The sequence below is a fragment of the Bubalus bubalis genome, chromosome 16 (assembly GCF_019923935.1).
Source record: "Bubalus bubalis isolate 160015118507 breed Murrah chromosome 16, NDDB_SH_1, whole genome shotgun sequence".
NCBI classification, from domain to species: domain Eukaryota; kingdom Metazoa; phylum Chordata; class Mammalia; order Artiodactyla; family Bovidae; genus Bubalus; species Bubalus bubalis.
In genome coordinates, this window is record NC_059172.1 from 49,367,840 (window position 1) to 49,393,543 (window position 25,704).

Consider the following 25,704-nt stretch of genomic DNA (forward strand, 5'->3'; position numbering starts at 1 on the left):
TTCTTATAAATATACAGTATTTTACTTATTTATACATTTTTGAACAACTAAAATTTTCATAATAAAAGATGCTTAAGAATTAATGATTGCTAAGAATCACTGACTAATCTCCTTCTATTTTTCTTTCCCAGGCTCATATTAAATCTTCTCAATTTTGAGAAAGACAAGCACACAGAATTTAAGGATCTCCTCTCTTATACAATTTGTTTCGTCAGCCTTTATTTTCTAGACGTTTAGCATAAGATGTAAAAGGCTCTTCAATTACCTTACTCTTTGTTGTAGCATACCCTACAATCCTTGTAGATTTCCAACAACCACAGAAATAATATGCGGATTAAATGAGATAAGACATTTAACACAGCATTTAGCGCACAAGAGCTCAATAAATTTTAACTATTGTCCTTATTATTTCACTTACTATAGTTAATATTCCCAGTTTTAAATATGAGTCACAACATTAGAACGTTAAAAAAAAAAAAAAGAGCTGAGTGTATATGTCCAAATGGTGCTCTGGTATTTTGAATGTATATATACTTGATGTATTCACAAACACATGTACACATAACACATACTTTTAATACTTACAGCTTTTTAAAAACATTTTTTATGCGCTTATGTGAATGTTAAATAATGAAATGTCAAGGCCTTTTTACTGCCACTAAAAAAATACTTTTAAAGGAAAGGTTAAAATTCTTCGTTTGCCGGTGCACAATTTTAATAAGTTTACTAACTTCTATGTACAATACTACATTGGAATGATTTAATACTGCACAAAGCTGCAGTAATATTTGGTATGGTCCATACTATGTTTAAAAGGTTCATTTGTGTAATATCAAGTAATTTATGAGAAAATTCAATCTTATAGAATTGAATGTTGACATCAAAATTTCTTCTACAACAGGAGGAGCAGTCTTTGAAGGAAGAACATTATTAAAATCATATCTTTTCACTTAATTTTCTTTGTACAAATAGCACAGATCCTCTCATTTCTCTTCCCTTCCGATTCACAAATACAATAAAAGCCGTCTTTAGAAAGGTCCTTAAATTAAACATCAGGGTGAAATGAGTAGTAGGACCCAGAAAATAAGAGAACTTATGACAATTTTTGTCACCTGTAAGTCTGAAAAATATCTCACTGAATCTTTACGCAAATATTGTATTTTAAATTATATTTTCACTTTCATATCTAAGAATCCAGAACTTGATCTTGTGAGAAACAACAACAGTTGTCACTCAATATTCTTCGGTATGAGGTGTGGACTTATATTGTTATAGCAATCATTCCTCCATGCCCACTTCCTTGTTCTTAATCACAAATCTAATCGCCTATTTTTATAAATATTCAAAATTCAATATATTTATCTACTTATGTAAATACTTTTCAGTTAACTTATACCGATAGTCTATGTGGGGATCTCATTAACAAACACATTTGGAACTTTTTAGATTTGTTCCAGCAGCTTATAAATTCATATTAGATTTAACTATTTAAATATACCAACATTCTAGGAATTTTTTAAAACTGATATAAAAGATTAATCCCAAGTTTTGTTTTACTTACCAAGCTCTGCCATTCCACCTCACTGCCTGAACAATATTATCAGCTCTTCAGATACTCATTCTTGCTAAGTAAAAGGATATTTCTTCTCTAGCTGGATTAATAATCAACTTTCTAGATAGTTCATTTGTAATTCTCTTCTGGTTAACCCTTAGCATTACAGCAGTCTGCCCAACTCATGCTAATCAATTTATGACTCGGGAAAGAAAAGAGGAAATTCAATTATGCAGATAACAAATTGAAAGTAAAAATGAGAAACAGTTTAGATTAGGTACAAAAGAACAATCAGCCTTACTTTTTTTACACTAAAAGGTATAAATCTTTATGTTGGATATTACAGAAGCACTCAGGTCATAAACAAGTAACATACACAATATACATAAGGAGAAAAACATAATAGGCTTACAATACATACGTATCAGTCGAGTACATATCAGCCCAAGTTTTCTGCCTTCTTACATGTAGACAAATACAAATCAGCTCTGAGAAAAACAGATACATTTTTCTCTTAGTAGAAAGGTCTGACTTTCAACATCTAAATGCTTCCTCTCTCAAGATTTGTGATTACTGGGTCCCTTAACCTACTGTAAGTACCATCTCAGGCTTTATGCCAATTTTCTACAAATGTGATCAGTAGATACTGGCAACAGAAAAAAATCTGGGGCTCTTGTTAAAGATACACACACCTGGGCCCTGCTTCAGAAATCCAAAGCACCCCAGGTGATTCTTACATATATTAAAAATTGGAGAGCCACTGCTCTAGGACCATTTCTGACCTCATTCGAAAGAGACGCCAACCCAATCTCTTGGAACTCAGAATGAAATTAATCACTTGCTGCTAGTTCGACTCTGATTTTTTGCTTTCATTCCAATACTAGATTCTACTTGTTTTGCTATACCTGAGTGCACTAGTCCATCTAAGACCATGACCCTTCTGTGAACTTGGTAACCCTCTACTTGCAGACTACTCAGAAACTGGAATCTGTCCTTTAACTCCACTTGATGTCCATAGCCTAGCTGCCTAAATCTCTTACCACTTGCCTCAGATTTTTCTTGCTTTGTCTGTTTCATGAAACACTTTAATCTTGTGTTTCGTACCTCTCTTCTACATCCATGAACTCCACTTGATAGTGTCATTGTCCAGTCTTTTACCTAATGCACTGTCTACTATACTAACTTTCTCCCAAGGCTGTTTGCATCTCAATGGACCCCTATGAGTTTGCTCGATACCTATTATGATCAACAGAACATGCTTAGTCTTATCTAGAGATGTGAAATGAACAACTCGCTAAAAGGCAAAAAGACATGCATGGAAGTCAGTGGCTTTACAATTGCTACAAAAGCCCATGTTAATAGTCAGAATAAAGGAAAATATAATGACTATGGAAAAAGAAGAACATAGAAAACTCAAGAAAAGTCCTTGAGAATCGGAATAGTAAACAAGGTAAAATAAAGTGGAAAAAAGTGTAATTCTAATAATTTGTTTTTATTTTCATGGGATCTATTAAGAAACATCAATAAAATGATGATTATTTAACCTGGAGAGAAGGTAAAATGACTAATAGAGAAACAGTACTGGACTAGTAGAACTCAGAAGACTTGGATTCTAGTGATCTCTATATCACTTCCTAAATTTATGTTTTAGATTAAGTATCCAAACTTTTCTGTGCAATGGTCCCTAAATGGATATAATAAACATGCCCTGTGCATCTAAGATTATTTTGATAATTAAGATCATATTTACTAAAGAGCTTTAAAACTATAAACACTAAAGGTAAGGGATTATTATAGCTATATAAAGTGCTAGTATATAAAGATATAATTAACACTTTTCCACAAAGGACATTAATGATGATTTTTTTTTGTTGTTTTACACTATTTTTAAATAAAAATACCTTCCCTTGTAGCTCAGTTGCTAAAGAGTCTGACTGCAATGCAGGAGACCTGGTTCAATCCCTGGGTCAGGAAGATCCCCTGGAGGAAGGCATGGCAACCCACTCCAGTATTCTTGCCTGGATAATCCCATGGTCAGAGAAGCCTGGTGGGCTAGTCTATGGGGTCGCAAGAGTCGGACATGACTGAGCAACTCAGTACACACGGCACACATAAACCATATAGACAGAAAGAAGTAAACAGGAGTTTGCAAAATGTCTTCCCTAAGAAATTTCAAGAAAAGGACCCATATCAGAAGCAGAATAAGGTAAAATCATCCCAAAATAAAAGTAATCAGGTTAATCTGAATTTACTCAGATCAGACCCAAACCTTAGAAGTCTTACCAAAAGGACTTCTAAACAAGGAAAAGGATCATTTGGAGTGACATTGGTGACATTTCTCATACAGAACTATCTCCTTAAAGCTGGAAGTCAGGGTGACTTCAAGTGGCAAGAGCTGAAAACATTTGTTGCAAGACATTTAGACTGTATCCAGTATGGCCTATCCAAGATTCAGCCAAGTGCTATGATTTAATTTAACTGGAAAATGTGTACAATTGAACATCGAGCAAACAGAATTCCTTGGCCAGTAGTGCACAGATTAGTTGATGAGAGTTGCCCATGTGAAAAAAAAGAGATTGATTCTTGACTTTAAAAATAGATGTTTCCATCTTTTTAAGTTTCAATAAATGCATTCAACAAATATTGTTGAGCATCTACTATGGTCTGGATACTGTTCAAGACACTGGGGAATATAACTGACAGAAATAGCAAAAAATTCTCCACTGCCTAGAGCTTAAATTCTAGGAAATATAAGGGGGAAATGGAAAATTCAACAGATGTACAAATTGTATTGTATGTTAAAAGTTGATAAAGGCTATTTAAAAAAACAGACATGCTTAGGGAGCTAAATGTTTGGAGGGCTACAATTTAAAACAGGATGGTCAAGGTTGACCTGGAAAGAGAAGATAACATATAACCTAGGACTTGAAAGAAGTGATGGGGTTTGGTGGGGGCTCTATGATCCTAAATGGCACCCCACTCCAGTACTCTTGCCTGGAAAATCCCACTGACAGAGGAGCCTGGTAGGTTGCAGTCCATGGGGTCGCTAGGAGTTGGACACGACTGAGCGACTTCACTTTCACTTTTCTCTTTCATGCATTGGAGAAGGAAATGGCAACCCACTCCAGTGTTCTTGCCTGGAGAATCCCAGGGACGGGAGAACCTGGTGGGTTGCCGTCTTTGGGGTCGCATAGAGTTGGACACGACTGAAGAGACTTAGCAGCAGCAGCATGATCCTAAAGGATTTTTATCATCAATTTAAAATTTTTACCATTTGAATAATAAATGAAAGACATCCTTATAAATTAACTTCCACATTATAATAGTGAAAAGTTGGAGATCAATAATTTAATGGTAAAACAAACTGTGGTACAACCATGGTATATGATATGGTCATGAAAAAATCACATTTTGGAAGACATGGCAAAATCCAATTAAATTATTTTTTAATTAAAAAAATGTATATACAGTATGATGCTATTTTGCTTTTTTTTTTTTACCTTCCCCAACAACTATTTTTCAAGTACCTACTCTGAGCCACATACTGTTCTGGGCATCAAAGAGAGGACAGTAAACAAGCTACACATGTCCTTTCTTCTCATACACACATAGATAAAAGACTGAAATGAAATATACCAAAATGTTACTAGGGAGTATATTTTTAATTATGAAATAATAAGATGAAATAACAGGTTATTTTATTTATCCTTTATGTTTTTATAGTCCAAGTTTTCTGAACATATTCTAATCTGTTCCAAAAATAAAATACAACATATACACTGATCTAAATATTATGGTTTATATTTGCCTCAGGATATCTGTTCAGAAAAAGCACAAATTTTCACTCATATAATTTCAATGTATACTGCATTTTTCAATCATTTACTCACTTATGTCTCACAACATCTAATACAGTTGAATAATATCAGGTTCCTTTCTATAGCTCCAAAAACTAAAATACAGAACAGTTAACTAATTTGCCACTCTGGAAAGAAAAAGTGTTTAAAGTCTAAATTATAATAATGTGTATAAAGTATTTCACACCGTGCTTGGATCAAGAACGTTCACAGTTTCTGAACGCTATGCTAGAGCTTTAGGGTACATCTCTCCCCACTTATACTCGGGTTTTCTTTGGGGGGTGGTGGCTATCAGGAAAAAAAAGTTTCATTTATTTACAATGGAGCTTTAAAAGTTACAAAAGAAAAATGTGATCTGAATTGTAACCTCACCACCATCATCCCCTGATGTTAGCCTTATTTCAATTTCCCTCAACCACTAACAGACAAGGAAAGTTCAGTATGTTCCTACAATGTTTCTCCATTCTTCCTTTGATTTCAAATTTTTAATATTTAAATAGTATAGCAAATGGCATCTATTTGTCTACCTCAGCTAGTTGAGTTACCTTGGGCGAGTCATTTCAACATTCTGCTCTCACTTTTCTTATTTTGCAAATACAAGAATTGAACTAGATGATCTCAAAAGCCCTTAAACGCCACAATTTCATGATGCTATTATTTCAAGTCTATGAAGTATTTACAATAAATTACATGAACGCAGCTTCTCAGAAAAAGAAAAGCTACAGCAATAAGGACAGTTGGCTAGAAAAAGTAAAAAAACAAAGACCTGGGATTCAAAGAATCTGAAAATCTCCCTAGCCCCCTGGACCAAGTCCAGCTTCAATTACACAAGGGTTGTTTGGGGACAATAGAGAGGGAGAAATATGAAGGTTCCTTTGATCATCAAAAGATGATCTTTCTGCTTAAAAACTTAGTATTCCCATACTCTTTCTGATTCTAAACACACACACACACACACACACACATATACACAAACAGGAGCTCCCATATAAGCACACATATCAAATGTTTTAATACTGATATGAAAGAGAAACAGAAGACACTTATTTTGCTGTAATAAAGGCATTTTAAATCCAGAGAGAGTGATTTGGTTTTCAGGCTTTTAAAGAAATAGCACCATATTCAATCCTTATCACCTCCTCTTAATACAAAACCTCCAATAGCTCTTAAAATTGTGGCATTTTCTTATGAACAGAGAGAAAAAATTGTGCTGCTATTGCAGCAACATCTAAACAGTTTCCTGTAAACTTTCTGTGATGAAAGTCATAGAATTTATGATAAAACCCTGTAGAGTGGTGAAACAAATTCTTTCATATTTATCATTCATTTTATTCAGTGTGCATTTTGAAGGAAAACCTTTTAAGAACACCAATAATGTGAGAAAGCTACAACAACTAAATTTATTGTTAAGTATCGCATCACTAGTCCTCTTGGGAGTTCAGGAAGAAAGCTTAAATCACATTTTCTAACACATTGGAGAGCTTCCCAGAGATGTGATGGCCCACAGAGGCAAATCATCCAAAGCACACTGGAATCTCAGAGACAGTGACAGAGAAATATCACTTCGTTTAATAAAAGCAAATTGAAGTTACCCCTCCCCCTTTTTTAAAAACAAAGTACGAACTCTTTCTTACCCCATTTTTCTCCTTTCCTTCCCCCTCCCTTTCCTGTTTCACCTGACTAAACTGTAGGTATTTGTTCCATCACCTGACTTAGGGGCTGGCTAGAAATATTAGGGAAAAAAAAAAAAACAATCTACCACTGTTACATGAGACAACAACCTTTCATGTCCTTGAAGCTCACCATGACCTTTCATCTTTCCTATCCCCAATGGTCTCTCCTAACAACTAAAACTACACTCAGTTGGGCTGAATTCCAGATTGTCATAAAAAGAACCCTGTCCTTTCAAAACAAAACCAATTTTTACACCAAGGTGGGGGAGAAACACAAGTCCATTGTTCCCTCACAGATGGAAGTTGGAGTTACTAAGGCAACTGCTCTAATCCTCCTTTTTACCACCTTTTTCACATCACTGGCCTATCAAGTATGCTACCTTTTAACTCATAAGCTCAAAAGCTGGTAGTCTAACTGGCTGCCCTAATTAGCTACGATTTTCACACTACAGACAACATGATGAGCTAATCGAAATTTGCAAAATAATGACGTACCTCCAGCAAATATTCCTCCTCCTGAGGCCCAGTCTTAGAATAACAATAATGAGACCATTATTAGAGAAGGGCATTAAAATGCTGCACTGCTGCTAAACAGAGAACTTAATTGTTCTGGTCTTGTCCATTGAATCAACAACCTATTGTTGTGGACTTGAAAAATAAAGGACTGGAGAATGGGTGCCATGATGATTGGTCTGTGCGGCCATACCGGCACTCTGTAGAATTGTTTTCTTTTGAAACTCTTGATGGACTAGTAGTTTTGTTTAAAAGTAACATAAAAGGCGATTGTCTGGATAAAAAGTCCTATTTATTGAAATCCTTAGAAGCAGTTGCATGGATTTGTTCGTGACCCCTGAGATAAAAACATAGTGACCATAATAACACCATTTGTAGAGAGCCCTGTTACCACTGCCTACAGTAACGTAAGATAAGAGACAGTCTTTTCTAGCTACTGTAGGAAGGAAGGAAGTACTTCTGAGCAGAAAGCAAGAATGATAAAAGGTCAAATACTGGATAAAGCTCATTAATCTCTGAAGAAAGACTTAAAAATAATGCTAATTTAGGAATTCAGCACAATCGCTACAGATTCAAGCACACGTAAAAAGGCTCACAGCTCCTTTTCCCCCTCACTTTTGGGCTTCTTTCCTTTGGTAAAAAAAAAAAAAAAAAAAAAAAGCATTAAAATAAAATGATTATTAAATAACCGTGCCAAGGTGTCTCAGGATAGATAACATGGAGAAGAAGAAATACGAAGGTTTCTGGATAATTATTCTTATGGTCATCCCAGTTCTATAGCAAGGAAAAAAAAATACTGAAGTTAAAGGTTAACTAGTGTAAAATTCATAGCAGTAGAAAAGCGCTGTTTACACACTGTAAAAGTGTCTTCGAAATGGGAGTCACAGTACATGTTTTCTATAAAGTCAGGTCAGGATTTTAGGGTTGAATTGTGGTGGGAGGGAGTATATTTTTTTGTGAGTAGGGATTTGAGATGGGGTCTGTTTGTTTTTTTAACAGGTGAGATCTGCATTATATAAAAATGTATTAGATTGTAAATAAGACCTCTTTCTTCATTCAATCTGTTCTTTGCTTCATTTATCTTCATCTTGTTAGGCTAAATTAATTAACAATCTCACTGTTGCACACTTTCTCTTTTCATTACATCAAATAATGGCCCGTATATGAAGAAAGCCCTCACCACGGGAATTCTGCAACTCTACTGCTAAGGAGAGTTTCTGCATTTCAGTGTAGCAATAATAACTAGATACATGCATTTTGTAAGTGTTTATTAAACTTACTTTTCATTGTTAACAGCCAATTAAGTACCCAAATTCCTAACATATTATCAATGGAAAACCATTAAAAAAAAAAAAAAAAAGCATAGGTTAGAAGTTGCAAGATACTATAAAAAGAGGGGGAAAATCACATTGTATATATCCACAATCAGGTTTCACCATCAATGTCACCCAAAATAAGAAGAAACACATGCAAATTGGGCAGGTATGTTTTCACAGATACAACACAACACTGCATAAAAGGTTTAAAAGACACACCCCAAGCTGTTCTGCTCCTTGCTTTGGAATGTCTAACATGTGATAAATTGGATGATTAGAATTTCATTGGTAAATCCCATTATTTTAAATCTATAAGAGTGAAATGTGTTAAACTCTTTTGTAAGTTTTCTTTCAACCTGAAACACTGTGGCATCTGGAGCTATGCAAATGGACAAAACAGTAAAGCCCTTTTTAATCTTTCCCTGATCAACCAGTGCTGCTTTCTCCAATCACAGCTTTGTGCGTGATATCTTTCTGCTAGCATTTCTTATTTAATTAAAACAGACACTGACAGAAGGACATGGATTAGTACTGTAATGATGCATTTACTTAGATTAATCGGAGGCTCCTTTTAGAGTAATGGCTTAAACAAAGAACAAAAGGAAATTGTTATGAAACAGCCTTTTATCCCAGGCAAAGGTCGCATTATGAGGTTTTTAATTTTGTCAGCTTCTGTTATACTCTGCCTTGCTAGTGGAACAGGAGAAGTGCTTTTACCCCCAATAAAGCCAGTTATTATAAAAACAGCCATTAAAGCTGCAAATTAAAATGTCTGATTTTAAAACAGGTTACTTAGCTTTCAGAATCCTCTAATTAGCATGTTGTACATTGTTGTGCAGAAAATAAGACTAAAATGCTAATGACCTACCACCAGGTGACCACACTGCTGTGCAAAATAATAAGGACCTTTCCAAGTAATATGATGAATTAACCAAGTACAGATCCCCCATGCAGCAGCACCCCTTCTCTGAGTACAGGTCCAGATGAATGCAGGGTCATAACTGTTAAGATGTGTTCAGTAACGCCCTGCCTTGGTCCAGGCGCCTCTGATTCTCAGTCAGCTACTTTTTATATATTCACTAAAAAGCAGACTTCTTTCTACCACAAAAGAAAGTGAATGAAATAGCAATACTATATAAAGAGTCTGAAAATAGAAAAGACAATAGTCTTTTGATTTCAAAGCACAAAGAATTAAACTACCATGCCCCTAACAACACTATCTCTTTGCTCTTTTCCTCAGATCTTTCCCCTACTCTAATATATTGCACTTACAAAGTATAAAAATGGGAGTTAAGGTTTTAAAGCTCAGTCTTCAATCACATTTACTTTTATACTACACTGTCTCTAAATGATCCAAGGTAAATCCAGTTTTCCTTTTCCTAGCCTCATACTTCCCCTGTTTTACTTACTCCACCCACCACCACCCTTCCCTCTAGTCAAAATTTGCTCTGGAAAAAGGATATATTGGCATTTGTGTTTCTTATCATATGAATTTAACTCAATTATTTGTACTACTTTCATTTTCTGCCTTGTCTTTCTTTATGGACTGAATGATTCTGTGCCCCTGTAAGTCTAACAAAAATTAGCTGAATATATACATCAGGTGGGGCTTCCCAGGTGGCTCAGTGGTTAAAAAAAAAAAAAAAATCCACCTGCCAAGCAGGAGACACAGATTCAATTACTGGGTTGGAATGATCCCCTGGAGAAGGAAATGGCAATCCATTCCAGTATTCTTGTCTGGGAAATCCCATGGACAGAGGAGACTGGCAGGTGACAGTTCATGGGGTCACAAAGAGTCAGACACGACTTAGCAACTAAACAACAAAACATTCTTGGAGGAGGGGTTATTTCCAGAGTTCCAAAAATCAACCTGCCAAGAAAACATATTCCACCTTAAATCAAATCTTACCCAAGTATCACTGAGTGGCTGGATCTACTAATTTCTTGAAATCAACATGAAACATATATTGTTTTTAGAGCAACAAGAAGAAGAATCTCAGGATCATCTGTGACATTTGGTCAGCTGAGTCTCTAAAACCACCTGAGGTTGTTTCACTTCTCTATAGCCACAAGAATGTTGCAGGTTCAAACCACCCCGAAACTCAGAGGCTTAATAAAAGCATTGTTTAGTTCATGTGTTTGAGGACTAGCTGGGTATTTCTTCTGGCTTTAACTGAGCTCACCAACATGTCTTACAATTGGCTGGCTTTTGGCTGGCCTAGAATGGCCTTTGATAGGACAACTAGAGTATTGTGACTCCACTCTATATATCTCATCCTTCAGCATATTGGCCCAAGCTTTCTCCTCTCTTGTGGACAGACAAGGACAAGAGTGTAAATAGAAATGCACAAGTGCTTTTTGCAAACCTCTACTTGCATCACATTTACTAACATGCAATCGGCCAATGTAAGTTAAGTGATGGATCCCAGAAGCAAGAGGTGAGACAGGATGCCCTATCCAGAGTAGAAAGGGCACTCTCAAGTCTCATGGCAAAGGTCACAGATACAAAGAAGGATTAAGAAGAATTGGGGCCTTTAAGACAATCTATCTTAGCAAAGAAGTCCAGGTCATTTTGATGATTCCCAAAATTCTTAAGTAGAAGTTCCTGCTTTGTTCCTTTTTAACTAATTTAGTCTAGATGGCTACTCAAAACTGATATTTTTATTTCCATAAGTGACATAAACATTTTAAAACAATTAACAACCTCACCTCACTTATATCCATTGATTTTCAACTTAAAAATTAAAAAGTTAATTCTAAAATATGACCTTCACCATTTATTTTTGCTTACCTGTTGTGACTCAGTTATTCTTTGATAAAAAGTTTCGAAACTACAAACCTCTGTCTCAGAAGCCTCACTTCCATCCAGAGAAGCAGCTAAGTCTGAGAAAATATCTAGTGGATGCTGGACCCAGAATTTTCTTCACTACCTGTCAGAAAGCATAAATGTTCCACTTCACAGAATATCAGCATACAGTATATCAGAGTCCTTCAGCACAGCAGACATAGCCACAATAGCAGTGCTTAAAAAAAAAAAAAAAAAATTTCCTGAAGCCAGACCCTTTAGCACTCATATCCCTATTATTTTTCTAATTTCTCTGACTGTGAAAAAGGAAAGCAAAGAAAATCTTTGCTCTCACAGGGCTATATGACAGAGTATATCCTAGATAAGATGATTAAGAAACTAATTTTAAATTCTACAAATTCTCTATTTCTGGCTGTATGAAGCAAAAAATCAATGAAGTATTCATGGTGGCTACATAAATTTCCCATAGTTAATATGGCAGGGGCCTTACACATAGTTCTAGGGAGATACCTAGACCCAGTTACCAGTCTTTCCACGCAGAAACAGTTGTCCATTAGAAGAAGGAGTGATTACTGGGCAGAATTCCTAACCCCTGTGGCAAAGGAGATACTATCCTATATAGCATCACTCAACAATTATCCCTGTGAGCAATTAAAATAACCAGTGAAATGGGTCTCCAAAAGGAGCCTTCAGCCATTCCTTCATTCAAGCCAGCCCTGACAATGAGTGCTGCCGATGCTGGCGCTAACACCCAAAGAACAAGAAAGAAAGAAAGGCCAGCAGAGCTCAATCTTGGATCCAAAGATATTAAAAAGGAAACTAAATGACATGGAGAAAACTAGCCTAAGAATTACAGAATTAATGAAGAACAGGAAAAAAAAATAGCATAATAAAATGCCTTTTAATCCCCTTTTGTTTTTCCACATTCCTGTACAACTCATTTCAGTAATAATTTTGTTTAAAAGTGATGCCCTCAATTATCATTTGTCTTTTATAAACAAGGATGATACCCTGCAAGAATGCAGTTTGCACTGGTTTTCTAATGTTTTGATCAACCAAATCTTCTCACCTGGTCTTCAGCAAGTATTAATCATTATAGCAGTGATCCAAGGCCATGGAACAGAGCAAAGCTAATAGGGTCCATATAAGAATCAAGACAAGCATTGTGCCCTCATTAACACTGGGTTCTAAATAAACAATAGGCCCAAGTTCAGAGAGCTGTACTAATTCTTCTCAATAGAAGCAGCTTGAGTTTAACTCAAAAGTTCCTTTTAAAGTCTCTTTGTTTTGACAGAAAGGCAAAAAGAAAAAAACAAAAGCAACTCAATATCAGAAAAGGAAAGAGCCCTAGAAAACAAGGATAAAAAAGGAAAGCTTGAACTCCTTAAGAACATAATCTTTGAATATCTAGTACCTGGTATACAGTAAGTGCTCAAAAGCTCTCTGTTTAATTAAATTGTGATACAGGTAGAAGAATAGATAAGGACAGAAGAAAGTAAGCACCTCTTTTGTAAGAAACTGCATCAGTAGTCATACCAGATATTCAGAAAGCCCAGACTTGGGAGTTTTTAACATTTGTGTTGAATTGTTTTCATAGGATAAAATGAGATGAAACATAGATCGAATTATATGTGGAGCCACACCTAACTTTTCAGACTTTTTTACAGAGATAAAAATCTGACTAAAATTAACTCCAAGGAGAAACTTGGAGGAAGAAAGATGTCATAAACGGCTTAATGCAACCAATGGGGTAATTGTGGGGCCTGAAAGAGAAGCTCTATCACTTTGCCTATTAAAGGGCACTAAGGATCAGTCCTAGGTGTTCTTTGGAAGGAATGATGCTAAAGCTGAAACTCCAATACTTTGGCCACCTCTTGCGAAGAGTTGACTCATTGGAAAAGACTCTGATGCTGGGAGGGATTGGGGGCAGGAGGAGAAGGGGACGACAGAGGATGAGATGGCTGGACGGCATCACCGACTCGATGGATGTGAGTCTCAGTGAACTCCGGGAGTTGGTGATGGACAGGGAGGCCTGCTGTGCTGCAATTCATGGGGTCGCAGAGTCAGACACGACTGAGCGACTGAACTGAACTGAACTGAAGGACATAAATAGACCAAGTGGAATGTATTTAAATCTCAGTCATGTTCAGCTCCACCTTTGGTTTGGGAGACTTTTTAATGTTCAGGTAAGCATTCTCTGATAATGTATTCCCTAATCAATGTCATCAACCTGCTCTCCTCTTATCCCACTGATCACCCCACAGGTCTGCCAAAAATATTCAGAGACAAACACCAAAGTAACTGCACTGCTATGACACAGACTACACAGGCAACTTCCATGCTTTATCAGCGTTTTCTCTATCCCCAAATTCCCCCACAAATTCACAACCCTTTCCACCAAAAAGCAGCTATCTTAGGTTGATGTTTCAAAATATTTTAAGGATAAAATATTTTTCCTCCTACTTAGAGTTTAAACTTAAAAGTCTCTGCTGCTGCTGCTGCTGCTAAGTCGCTTCAGTCGTGTCTGACTCTGTGCGACCCCATAGATAGCAGCCCACCAGGCTCCCCCATCCCTGGGATTCTCCAGGCAAGAATACTGGAGTGGGTTGCCATTTCCTTCTCCAATGCAGGAAAGTGAAAGTGAAGTCGCTCAGTCATGTCCGACTCTTCGCGACCCCAGGGACTGCAGCCTACCAGGCTCCTCCATCCATGGGATTTTCCAGGCAAGAGTACTGGAGTGTCTCTAGTAGAGGTAATACTATGAGTTCTTTTCACACTAAGATGTATATGACTTCCAACTCATTTTATAAAGTCAGGATATCCTTGATTCCAAAATGAAGACATTATAAAAAGAGAAAATTAAAAATATCTCATTTATGAACACAAATGCAAAAATCTATTAAATAATAACTAATTTTATAGTATAAATGAAAATCCTTCAAGAATAAATATGTTTTAATCCTAATAATCCTAGATGGTGCAGAAAATCTGCCAAGAACACATGTTCACAGATTAAAGAAGAAAAATTCTATTGAGCGACTGAACAACAATGTGAAACCATATTTTTTTCCCTATTGTTTTAATATAAATTTGATTTTTAAATTTAACCAAATAATAATAACAATGAAAGTGTATTGGGCTTCCCTAGTGGCTCAGACGGTAAAGAGTCTGTCTGCAATGCAGGAGACCCGGGTTCGATCCCTGGGTTGGGAAGATCCCCTGGAGAAGGAAATGGCAGCCCACTCCAGTATTCTTACCTGGAAAATCTCATGGATCGCAGAGCCTGGTAGGCTACCGTCCATGGGGTTGCAAAGAGTTGGACACGACTGAGCGACTTCGCTCACACACTCACATGTGACCACTACAGTATACTATCCTGTGAGTAGGTTTGGGTAGGGGAGATAAATAGACAGTGAGTGACGAAAGAGAGCAAGATCACCACATAGAAAGGTTATAGTAAGAAGAAAGAAATGGATACTAGAAACAGGCTTTTCCCAGAAATTTTATTAATTTTAAATTTTATTTAATGTGGGCTGCAAAGTTGGAGGTCATTAGAGGAAAAGAGAAATCCTTCAGAATGATAGATAATAAAACTTCAAAATCCACTACCTCAGAAATCCACTCATGCAACTAAGTGTGCCTGCCATACCAAATGTGCTATTGTCTGCAAGAACTCTTAAAGGTTAAGACTTGCACAACATTGACTTGTTCTCAAAATAGTTCTAATGAAGACCTTACTCTTATGAACTAGTTAGCACCTAACTTCTGAACATGATAATTTCCTAATGAGAATATCAATACCCAAGAGACTAAGATCTGAGGCCTTTTAATCTGAGGAACACATGTGCAATCTATAAGAATTAGAGAGAAATCAGTGCCAACTCTGACCTTGGCACTTAAGGTTTGCCAAGTAAAAAGACCAAACTGATTGCAATTATGAATCCTTAAATGGCAGGAAGGAAAGAAAGAAGACAAAGAATCTTATTTTAATGTTTCTTTTTAAATTTTTTTAAGCAACAATGTCATACTATAAAATGGTCCAGCATGTTTTTAAGAGAGATGGTCAAAGATCAACCTACTCTTTATATAGATATTTCAAACAATGTGAAAGACAAATAAAATGGAAACCTCCTAAAAGGTTATGTATTAAATATAAATTTAAAACACTACCTATTTAAATGCAATTTACCAAAGTCAAGTAGAATTTGTATAACTATATTTGGAGAGTAAAGTTTCTTTCAAATTCAGATTATTTTTTTCTACGAAAACAGTAAAATTTGTACTGTAATATCCATTTCTGTCTTGTAATTTCCAAACTGATGAGAAGATCTCTAACTTGAAGTGAATCCATTAAAGTTTATCTTAATTCTTATTAATGAATAAGATTAACATATGAAAATGTAACAAACAGAGGATATTTCTTCAGAGCATAGGTAAATAAAGTACTCTCTCCATTTCCTGCCCAAGTTGTGAATCTAACTGCAATAGACAAGTTAATAAAAATTTCAACTACTTTTATTTAGAAAAAAGGAAAATTGCTTTTTTAACCTATAAAAAAATTCATAAACTTGATCTATTTTCAAAACAATATAAACTTAAAATCTGGAACTTATCAAGCTATATCACTTCACTTGCACTTTCTTTTTTGGCTATACTAAAATTACTATAGTAGAAACTATTCTTATTTAAACTGTAATGACTTTCATCATATCTCCCATACTCATTCACACTCATGGAATAAATAAATTACACATATGGGATGAGTCAATGGGTATAAAACTATTTCACCAAATCACATGTATACATCCACCTTATGAGTCATGTCAGTTGTGCAATTCTGATTGCCGTGTTAGAACACTTGTAATTTTAAGTGATAAAAACCCAACTCAAAGTAGTTATATCAAAAAATAATTTATTGAATCAACATAACTGAAAGTCTTGGCTTCTGTCACAGCTGGATCCTGTGCTAAAGTGATGTAATTAGGAGTTGGTCTCTCTTCTTCTCTCAGGCAGGTTCTCCTGCTTCAAAGGCAAAGATGGCTAGCAGAAATTCCAGGTTAACAATCACAGTAAAATGACTATGGTCTTTTCCCAGTAATACCAGAAAAGATCCCAGACTAAGTCCCATTGGTGTGGCTTGGATAACATGCTTATTTCTGAACAGACTGTGTGGCCATGAATACGGAATGCCCACTCCCCATGACTTGGGAAGGTAAATAGCATTACCTCAATCACATTTACTAAAAATGAAAGAAAGTTGTTCCCCAAAAGAAAATAAGGGTGCTTTTTCCAGGGAAAATGCTAGACAGGGAACATAGTAAATGATCTGTTAGTTATGAGTTTGTTTTTCCAATAATTATTACAGTGAGGTAACTTCAGAGAGGGGAAAAAACAACTGCAAGCTCTTCATGCAATAGTAGTTGCAAAGATTTCTTTGAGTTGCTTTTAGCAGTCCCAAAGATGAACAAAAATTATGACATTAGCCATTCTTCAGACAAATGAGAACAAAAGAATTTTTCTTTTGATAATTTTAGTTCCATTCCCTTACTTCAGAGGGAGCTATCCCAAAGTACTCTTTCAATCTTTAGCATTGTTAGGTTTAAATTCTTAGAATACTTGCAAAGATTTATAGAGGCCTATCTTCAGCTACTGTTTCTAGATTTCATTCATGGGTCCCTGGGAACTACAAACACTGCTCTGGAGCCCAGGTATAAACATATTTCTTTATGAGGTCAAGCAAACCAACAACTTTATTTTGAATGTAGCTCCCATATAACTCAACTCATTCATCTTAATTTTTATTTGAAAATATGCCTACATTTTTAAATGCATATGCCACAAAAGAATAATATATTAAACATAAAGAGCAATACTGCATAGGAACCTGGAATGTTAGGTCCATGAATTAAGGCAAATTGGAAGTGCTCAAACAGGAGATGGCAAGAGTGAATGTCAACAATCGAGGATTCAGCGAACTAAAATGGACTGGAATGGGTGAATTGAACTCAGATGACCATTATATCTACTACGGGGGCAGGAATCCCTTAGAAGAAATGGAGTAGCCATCATGGTCAACAAAAGAGTCCAAATGCAGTACTTGGATGAAATCTCAAAAACAGCAGAATGATCTCTGTTTGTTTCCAAGGCAAACCATTCAATATCCCAGTAATCCAAGTCTATGCCCCAACCAGTAACACTGAAAAACTGAAGTTGAAAGGTTCTACAAAGACCTACAAGACCTTTTAGAACTAACACCAAAAAAAGATGTCCTTTTCATTATAGGGGACTGGAATGCAAAAGTAGGAAGTCAAGAAACACCTGGAGTAACAGGCAAATTTGGCCTTGGAGTATGGAATGAAGCAGGGCAAACGCTAATAGAGTTTTGCCAAGAGAATGCACTGGTCATAGCAAATACCCTCTTCCAACAACACAAGAGAATCTCTACACATGGACATCACCAGATGGTCAACACTGAAATCAGACTGATTATATTCTTTGCAGCCAAAGATGGAGAAGCTCTATACAGTCAGCAAAAACAAGACCGGGAGCTGACTGTGGCTTAGATCATGAACTCCTTATTGCCAAATTCAGACTTAATTTGAAGAAAGTAGGGAAAACCACTAGACCATTCAGGTATGACCTAAATCAAATCCCTTATGATTATACAGTGGAAGTGAGAAATAGATTTAAGGGACTAGATCTGATAGATAGAGTGCCTGATGAACTATGGACGGAGGTTCATGACATTGTACAGGAGACAGGGATCAAGACCATCCCCATGGAAAAGAAATGCAAAAAAAGCAAAATGGCTGTCTGGGGAGGCCTTACAAATAGCTGTGAAAAGAAGAGAAGCAAAAAGCAAAGGGGAAAAGGAAAGATAAAAGCATCTGAATGCAGAGTTCCAAAGAATAGCAAGGAGAGATAAGAAAGCCTTCCTTAGCGATCAATGCAAAGAAATAGAGGAAAACAATAGAATGGGAAAAACTAGAGATCTCTTCAAGAAAATTAGAGATACCAAGGGAACATTTCATGCAAAGATGGGCTTGATAAAGGACAGAAATGGTATGGACCTAACAGAAGCAGAAGATATTAAGAAGAGGTGGCAAGAATACACAGAAGAACTGTACAAAAAAGATCTTCATGACCAAGATATCACAATGGTGTGATCACTGAACTAGAGCCAGACATCCTGGGATGTGAAGTCAAGTGGGCCTTAGAAAGCATCACTACGAACCAAGCTAGTGGAGGTGATGGAATTCCAGTTGAGCTATTTCAAATCCTGAAAGATGATGCTGTGAAAGTGCTGCACTCAATATGCCAGCAAATTTGGAAAACTCAGCAGTGGCCACAGGACTGGAAAAGGTCAGTTTTCATTCCAATCCCAAAGAAAGGCAATGCCAAAGAATGCTCAAACTACTGCACAATTGCTCTCATCTCACACGCTAGTTAAGTAATGCTCAAAATTCTCCAAGCCAGGCTTCAGCAATATGTGAACCATGAACTTCCAGATGTTCAAGCAGGTTTTAGAAAAGGCTGAGGAACCAGAGATCAAATTGTCAACATCTTCTGGATCATGGAAAAAGCAAGAGAGTTCCAGAAAAACATCGACTTCTTCTTTATTGACTATGCCAAAGCCTTTGACTGTGTGGATCACAATAAACTGTGGAAAATTCTGAAAGAGATGGGAATACTAGACCACCTGACCGGCCTCTTGAGAAATCTGTATTCAGGTGAGGAAGCAATAGTTAGAACTGGACATGGAACAACAGACTGGTTCCAAATAGGAAAAAGAGTGCATCAAGGCTGTATATTGTCACCCTGCTTATTTAACTTAAATGCAGAGTACATGATGAGAAACGCTGGGCTGGAAGAAGCACAAGCTGGAATCAAGATTGCTGGGAGAAATATCAATAACCTCAGATATGCAGATGACACCACCCTTATGGCAGAAAGTGAAGAGGAACTCAAAAGCCTCTTGATGAAAGTGAAAGAGGAGAGTGAAAAAGTTGACTTAAAGCTCAACATTCAGAAAACGAAGATCATGGCATCTGGTCCCATCACTTCATGTCAAATAGACGGGGAAACAGTGGAAACACTGTCAGACTTTATTTTTTGGGCTCCAAAATCACTACAGATGGTGATTGCTGCTATGAAATTAAAAGACGTTTAGTCCTTGGAAGGAAAGCTATATCCAACCTAGATAGCATATTCAAAGGCAGAGATAGTACTTTGCCAACAAAGGTCCGTCTAGTCAAGGCTATGGTGTTTCCAGTGGTCATGTATGGATGTGAGAGTTGGACTGTGAAGAAAGCTGGGTGCCAAAGAATTGATGGTTTTGATCTGTGGTGTTGGAGTAGACTCTTGGGAGTCCCTTGGACTGCAAGGAGATCCAATCAGTCCATCCTATAGGAGATGAGCCCTGGGTGTTCTTTGGAAGGAATGATGCTGAAGCTGAAACTCCAATACTTTGGCCACCTCATGGGAAGTGTTGACTCATTGGAAAAGATCCTGATGCTGGGAGGGATTAGGGGCAGGAGGAGAAGGGGATGACAGGAGGAGATGGCTGGATGGCATCACCAACTCGATGGACATGAATTTGGGTAAAATCCGGGAATTGGTGATGGACATAGAGGCCTGGAAAAAGGCTGTGATTCATGGGGTCGCTGAGAGTCGGACATGACTGAGCAACTGAACTGAAACTATTATTGTTCATTTGTATCTTGAATGTTATCATCAAATACTTTTGTGAAAGAAGGATTTTTACATGAGAAAATGGAAGTTAAGTATAAATGTACATAAAGTCAGGAGAGAATGAAAGGGCAAAGAGTAGCTGAAGCATCATAGGCAATACTCATTTTATGCATATGTTCAGATCACTGACTATGAGCAAATTATTGTGCTGGAGATGATACAAAAAAAGAATAACCAAGCACAGTCCCCACTCCAAAGGTGAATAGAAGAAACATGAACAGTAATGGTGAGGGTGACATGTCAGTTCTTTTTCTGCCCCAACATTACATGCACCAGATTTTTCTCAGGGCCCCCACAATAAATAACTAACTTAACATTTTTTAATGTTTTATTCAACTCGTTTGCTAATTCAAGAAATTACTTCTTCTGTAACTCCCAGGATAGCATAGAAGCAGTAAAAGCAATCAACATATATAAGAGAAGCTAAACTTAAGAAAAGCAACACATATTCGGTAATTTATTAAAAGGATTGAGAGTGTGGATTTTTGCAATTTTTAATTAACCCAATAAGTATATAATGAGTGCTTATTGAATAGTAGGTACTATGTAGTCATGTAAGTTATTTAAGATGAATTTGACTTGATATCACTGCCCTCCAAAAACCACTTTTGATTAGAAACTAAGGAGTATCCACAGAAATTACTAAAAAAGACAAATTATAAAAAAGTACAAAAAGAGAAATGCAAAATACTATGGGAGTACAAATGAAGTGAAATCAGAGAAGACTATAGGAGTGGGCCTTAAAACATGGAAAGAAATCCTACAAGTAAATATGTTCATTAGAAGTGTTTTACACAGAGGAAGGATATGAAATACACCAGAAAAATACACACTGCTTCTATACCAATTAGTTCAAAGGCATCCAAAAAAATTTAGATGAATATATCCTATTAATACAAGCTATTTTTAATATCCTACACCTTTTTAATACATAGCATTACTAAAATTAAAAGTTTTGAAAGTTATAAATAATGCATGCTAGAATACTTTGGCAGTCGTCATGTTCACAAAGTAAAAAGAATGAGACTCTTTATATACTATCTGTGTCAGGCATTATATGCCAAAGATACCCAAGATGCATGCTCAATTTTTTATTACTTAAATTTCAGCAGATGAGAAATAATATATGAAGTGAGCTTCCCATACCTAATAGAAAGTACATTTTAATGTTTGAGAGGCTAGACTTATACATTAACTTCCTAACTGTTCAGGGAAAATCTTTATCTCTTCACCATAAAAAACAATTAGGCCTTTGTTACTTTGTGGCCAGCAAATAAAATATATACCATTTATGCAAATATATCATTCTTTTTTTGTATTTAACACAAAAATAACACAGGCAGAATAAGCGATCGATCATAAAGGACATCAGCAAACTTCAAGATTATGTCAGTATAAATGGTATGCTGCTAAGCTGCTAAGTCACTTCAGTTGTGTCCAACTCTGTGCGACCCCATGGACAGCAGCCCATCAGGCTCCCCCGTCCCTGGGATTCTCCAGGCAAGAACACTGGAATGGGTTGCCATTTCTTTCTCCAATGCAGGAAAGTGAAAAGTGAAAGTGAAGTCACTCAGTCGTGTCTGACCCTGAGTGACCCCATAGACTGCACCCTTCCAGGCTCCTACGTCCATGGGATTTTCGAGGCAAGAGTACTGGAGTGGGGTGCCATTGCCTTCTCTGATAAATGGTATGGCATTGGGCAAAATAACAGTAAAAAGAACCTAGGAAAAAATAATGTCTCCTGACAATATAAGTTGCTGGGTTAAAAGAGTAAAGCCTTGAGGAAGGCTAATGGGGTTTGGGGATAGTAACTTGATTTTAAACAAAGCATTAAATTCAGCACATGTGACTTCCCAAGAGATTTTTTTCCCAATATGTTGTTATTTAAAGAACACATACTCATTCCACTAGCCTACCTCTCCCTGCAGTGAACATGATCACAAGGTTTTCTCCATAAGTTGTTAGCACGACAGTTGGTTAAAGGAGAGCTGGAAACACTGTCACGTATAATGTAGTCAGTTTGAAAAACCCACCTTCACATTTAGAAACAAGCGCAGACTGGAATTCATAATAAGACTTAATAGAAAGAAAATGCATGCCCAGAAAAAGAGAACCTCCTACCAAGCTTCCTGTAGACCGACATGTCAACTTTTCCTTATGGTCAGCCTCATGCTTCTAGCATTATTCCTTAGCAAAGGAAGTAGAAAACTTCATATAGTTACAGGATTTTTCCAAGACACCTTCTAATTTCTTTAGTACTATAAAATTATTTATTCAGAAACCTAGTCAGTTTTCCAAGTATGACATTTTAAAAGATCTCACTGCCTTCCAAAATATCAAATTTGGAAACCTGGATGTCACGTGACAATCCTTGGAAACAACTGATGGCTAACTTGTATCAGCTAGAGAAGTAAAACCATGTCCAAAACCCTTTAAAATAGGGCCTCCTCATTTCAATATGTTACCAGTTAAACCCAGAATTTGAGCTTCAAGTGTCCACAACACTAAATCATTCCCAATTACATGTTTCAAGAAATTTACACCCTCTTCCCGTGTCAAAATCTCTACTTTCTCACTGATCTACTCAATTACTCATCCCTCAAATATTTACTGGATGCTTACTATTTATCTGCCAAGTACTGTAAGTGACAAGAAACCAGAAGGCTATAGGGGCTATAGAATTTGTGGCAGAGCAGTGGGGTCCCATAGAGCCACTAACCAAATACTCTAAATCTGAGCTAGTAACTGGATGGGTAGAGTAGCAGACACAGAGACAAATATGTTATAAAGACAAGGTCTTCTACCTCTCTGAACCACCAAATGAAGGGTCAAAACTGCTTATGTGAATCTGATGACCCATATTTGTGCTCTTGATATTGGACCAATTCACCTACTCTAAATAAGCAAGACTTGCTGGGAAAGCTGAAGTATTGTTCTGCTTGAAGAGAGGAAGTGAGCTGCTTTTGATGAGAAGGAACTACACAATAAGATGTAGAACTGAAAAATTCAAATACGCTTTCAAAAAAAATCTACAGATTGGCCCCTTGAAGCCAACAACGATTATCAAATTGATGAGAAAGCTAATGGCAAAATATTTACTTTGGATTCCATCCAGATCATAACTGCAATGCCTATGAGCCCATCCACACTCCTGGCCCATCCCATCAACCAGTGGCATATAGCATTTCCTATCTGAAAGACCATACACCAGGCTAGAATGTGACTTAATTCAGCAAAAATACACAACTACTATGGGGTTGCTGCTGCTAAGTCGCTTCAGTCGTGTCCGACTGTATGCGACCCCACAGACGGCAGCCCACCAGGCTCCCCCGTCCCTGGGATTCTCCAGGCAAGAACACTGGAGTGGGTTGCCATTTCCTTCTCCAATGCGTGAAAGTGAACAATAAAACTGAAGTCGCCCAGTCGTGTCTGACTCCTAGCGACCCCATGGACCGCAGCCCACCAGGCTCCTCCGTCCATGGGATTTCCCAGGCAAGAGTACTGGAGTGGGGTGCCATGGTTAGTAAGTGGTAAAGAGGTCAGGAAGATCCTTGGCAGGCATTTACAGTCCCCAGCCAGTTCAGGCTTCTGCCTAACAGATGATGCCACAGTTTGGAGGATTTAAAAGGATTCTCTTCTCCAAGAGGACTAAAGTCTACACTAAAAATAAAGAAAGATGGAACAGGATAAGAACCAGAATACAGTAGAGGGAAGCAGGAAGAGAAAAATACTTTACTGCAAATTTCCAACAACTTAATTTGGAGGGAAAAAATTCTATTTTAGAATACACTTCTAATTCTCATACTTGAATATATTCTTATTTTTAAAAAGCTAAATGCCCCAACCACTTTGATAAGATAGATATTAGTATACCCACAAAGTACAATGCCCTAAACTTATGCAGATACTAGTACAAAGAAGTTGCCCACAATTTGAATGCTTCCAATTTTTTAATTCAAAGTGATCTCCATTTTTAACTCTCTTGGTTTTATAATTTTTAAGTACTTTGCCCATTATAAATTATTTCTCTTAAGTTTATTCTGTAACAAGCTTTCACTCAATGGGTAAATCATTTTGAAATGTTATCCAAACAAACTGAAACTCCTGATGTCAGAGCTTTAAAACGCATGATGAAAATATGAAAGAAAAATGTGCATTTCCTGGGATATTCATCCAGTCGGTCCTTGTATATCCATCTATGCTTATGAATGCTGAGAATCTTTCATTTTATGGGACTGTCAATGACATCTAAAAATGTATCCACCTGCTTACACCATCACATCCCAATAAAGCTATTAAAATTGATGCCCAGAAGATAGGGATCATGTCAAAGAACAAAGAGACTTGATCTCAAATACTACGTAAGTAGAAAGTATTTCTCTACCTCCTTCAAATCAAAATCCATAAAATAATTCTAAACAAGTGATGTAGTAGTTATCATTCATCTATTTTCCTCTGCTTTGTAACACAACAAGAAGCAAAAATAGCCTGCAATCCAAATGCACTGTAAGAGAAGATTGGAGAATTTAAGATCAAGAATTATGATCTTGAGAACCTGGCACCACAAGGTAACTCAAAACAAATACCATCGAATGCTTCTACCGTCAAGGCAGAATGTAACAATTAGTGTTAAGAAAAGTGCATCAGGACTAAGAGAAAGGAAAAGAAGTGACAAATGTCTACCCTGAAGCTGGCCTGAATCTGGCAGGCTTCCTCACATATTCCTAATAGCATTCAATGGGCCAGATATCCTTGGCTCTCTCTCATCTATTATTTTAGGATTAAAAAAAGCAATGGTAGACAAAAAGTGTACACTGTGGGTTAAGGAAGAAGGGGACTTGGACGCCAGGCTTCAAAGGTTAAACACAAGCACCTTTAACTAATATGGAAAATTAAACAGAAATTTTTTACAAGCTGGCACCCACTTACATAATGAGATGCATTGTCAGTCCTCACTAAGTGAAATATTTGTGTTGCCATGCAGCTAAACAAATGCCTTTTTTCACTTTCACTGAAGGCAGCCTCCCACTTGTATTTCTCTGAACCGCAGAGGCAGGCCTCACTGGGTAACATGTGTACTCTGGGCAGCATGTTTCCTGCTGCCCCACAAAAGAAGTATTTATATTAACATTCCAGATACGTGGGGAATTATAGAAACTCCACACATTAAAGCCAATGTAAAATTTCTGCTACTTTAATATCTTCACTTTTGAATCAATGCAACTTGGCACAGAAT

At 36.8% G+C, this 25,704-nt stretch overlaps 1 protein-coding gene across 19 annotated transcripts in view; it reads right to left on the reverse strand.

Moving 5' to 3' along the window:
• SOX6 (SRY-box transcription factor 6) overlaps positions 1 to 25,704 on the reverse strand; it is a 716,878-nt gene that overhangs the window by 478,943 nt on the left and 212,231 nt on the right. For 9 of the 19 annotated variants that reach the window (XM_045162964.1, XM_045162959.1, XM_045162963.1 and 6 more), the window contains one exon: positions 1,974 to 2,040. The exons of 8 other annotated variants lie outside the window; for them this stretch is intronic. In XM_045162964.1, coding sequence (XP_045018899.1) covers positions 1,974 to 1,990 — 17 coding nt within the window. In that variant the 5' untranslated portion in view covers positions 1,991 to 2,040. Of the gene's footprint in view, positions 1 to 1,561; positions 1,916 to 1,973; positions 2,041 to 11,750; positions 13,638 to 25,704 lie in introns of those variants that run through there. 2 more of the 19 variants (XM_045162954.1, XM_045162973.1) reach the window with 2 other exon arrangements.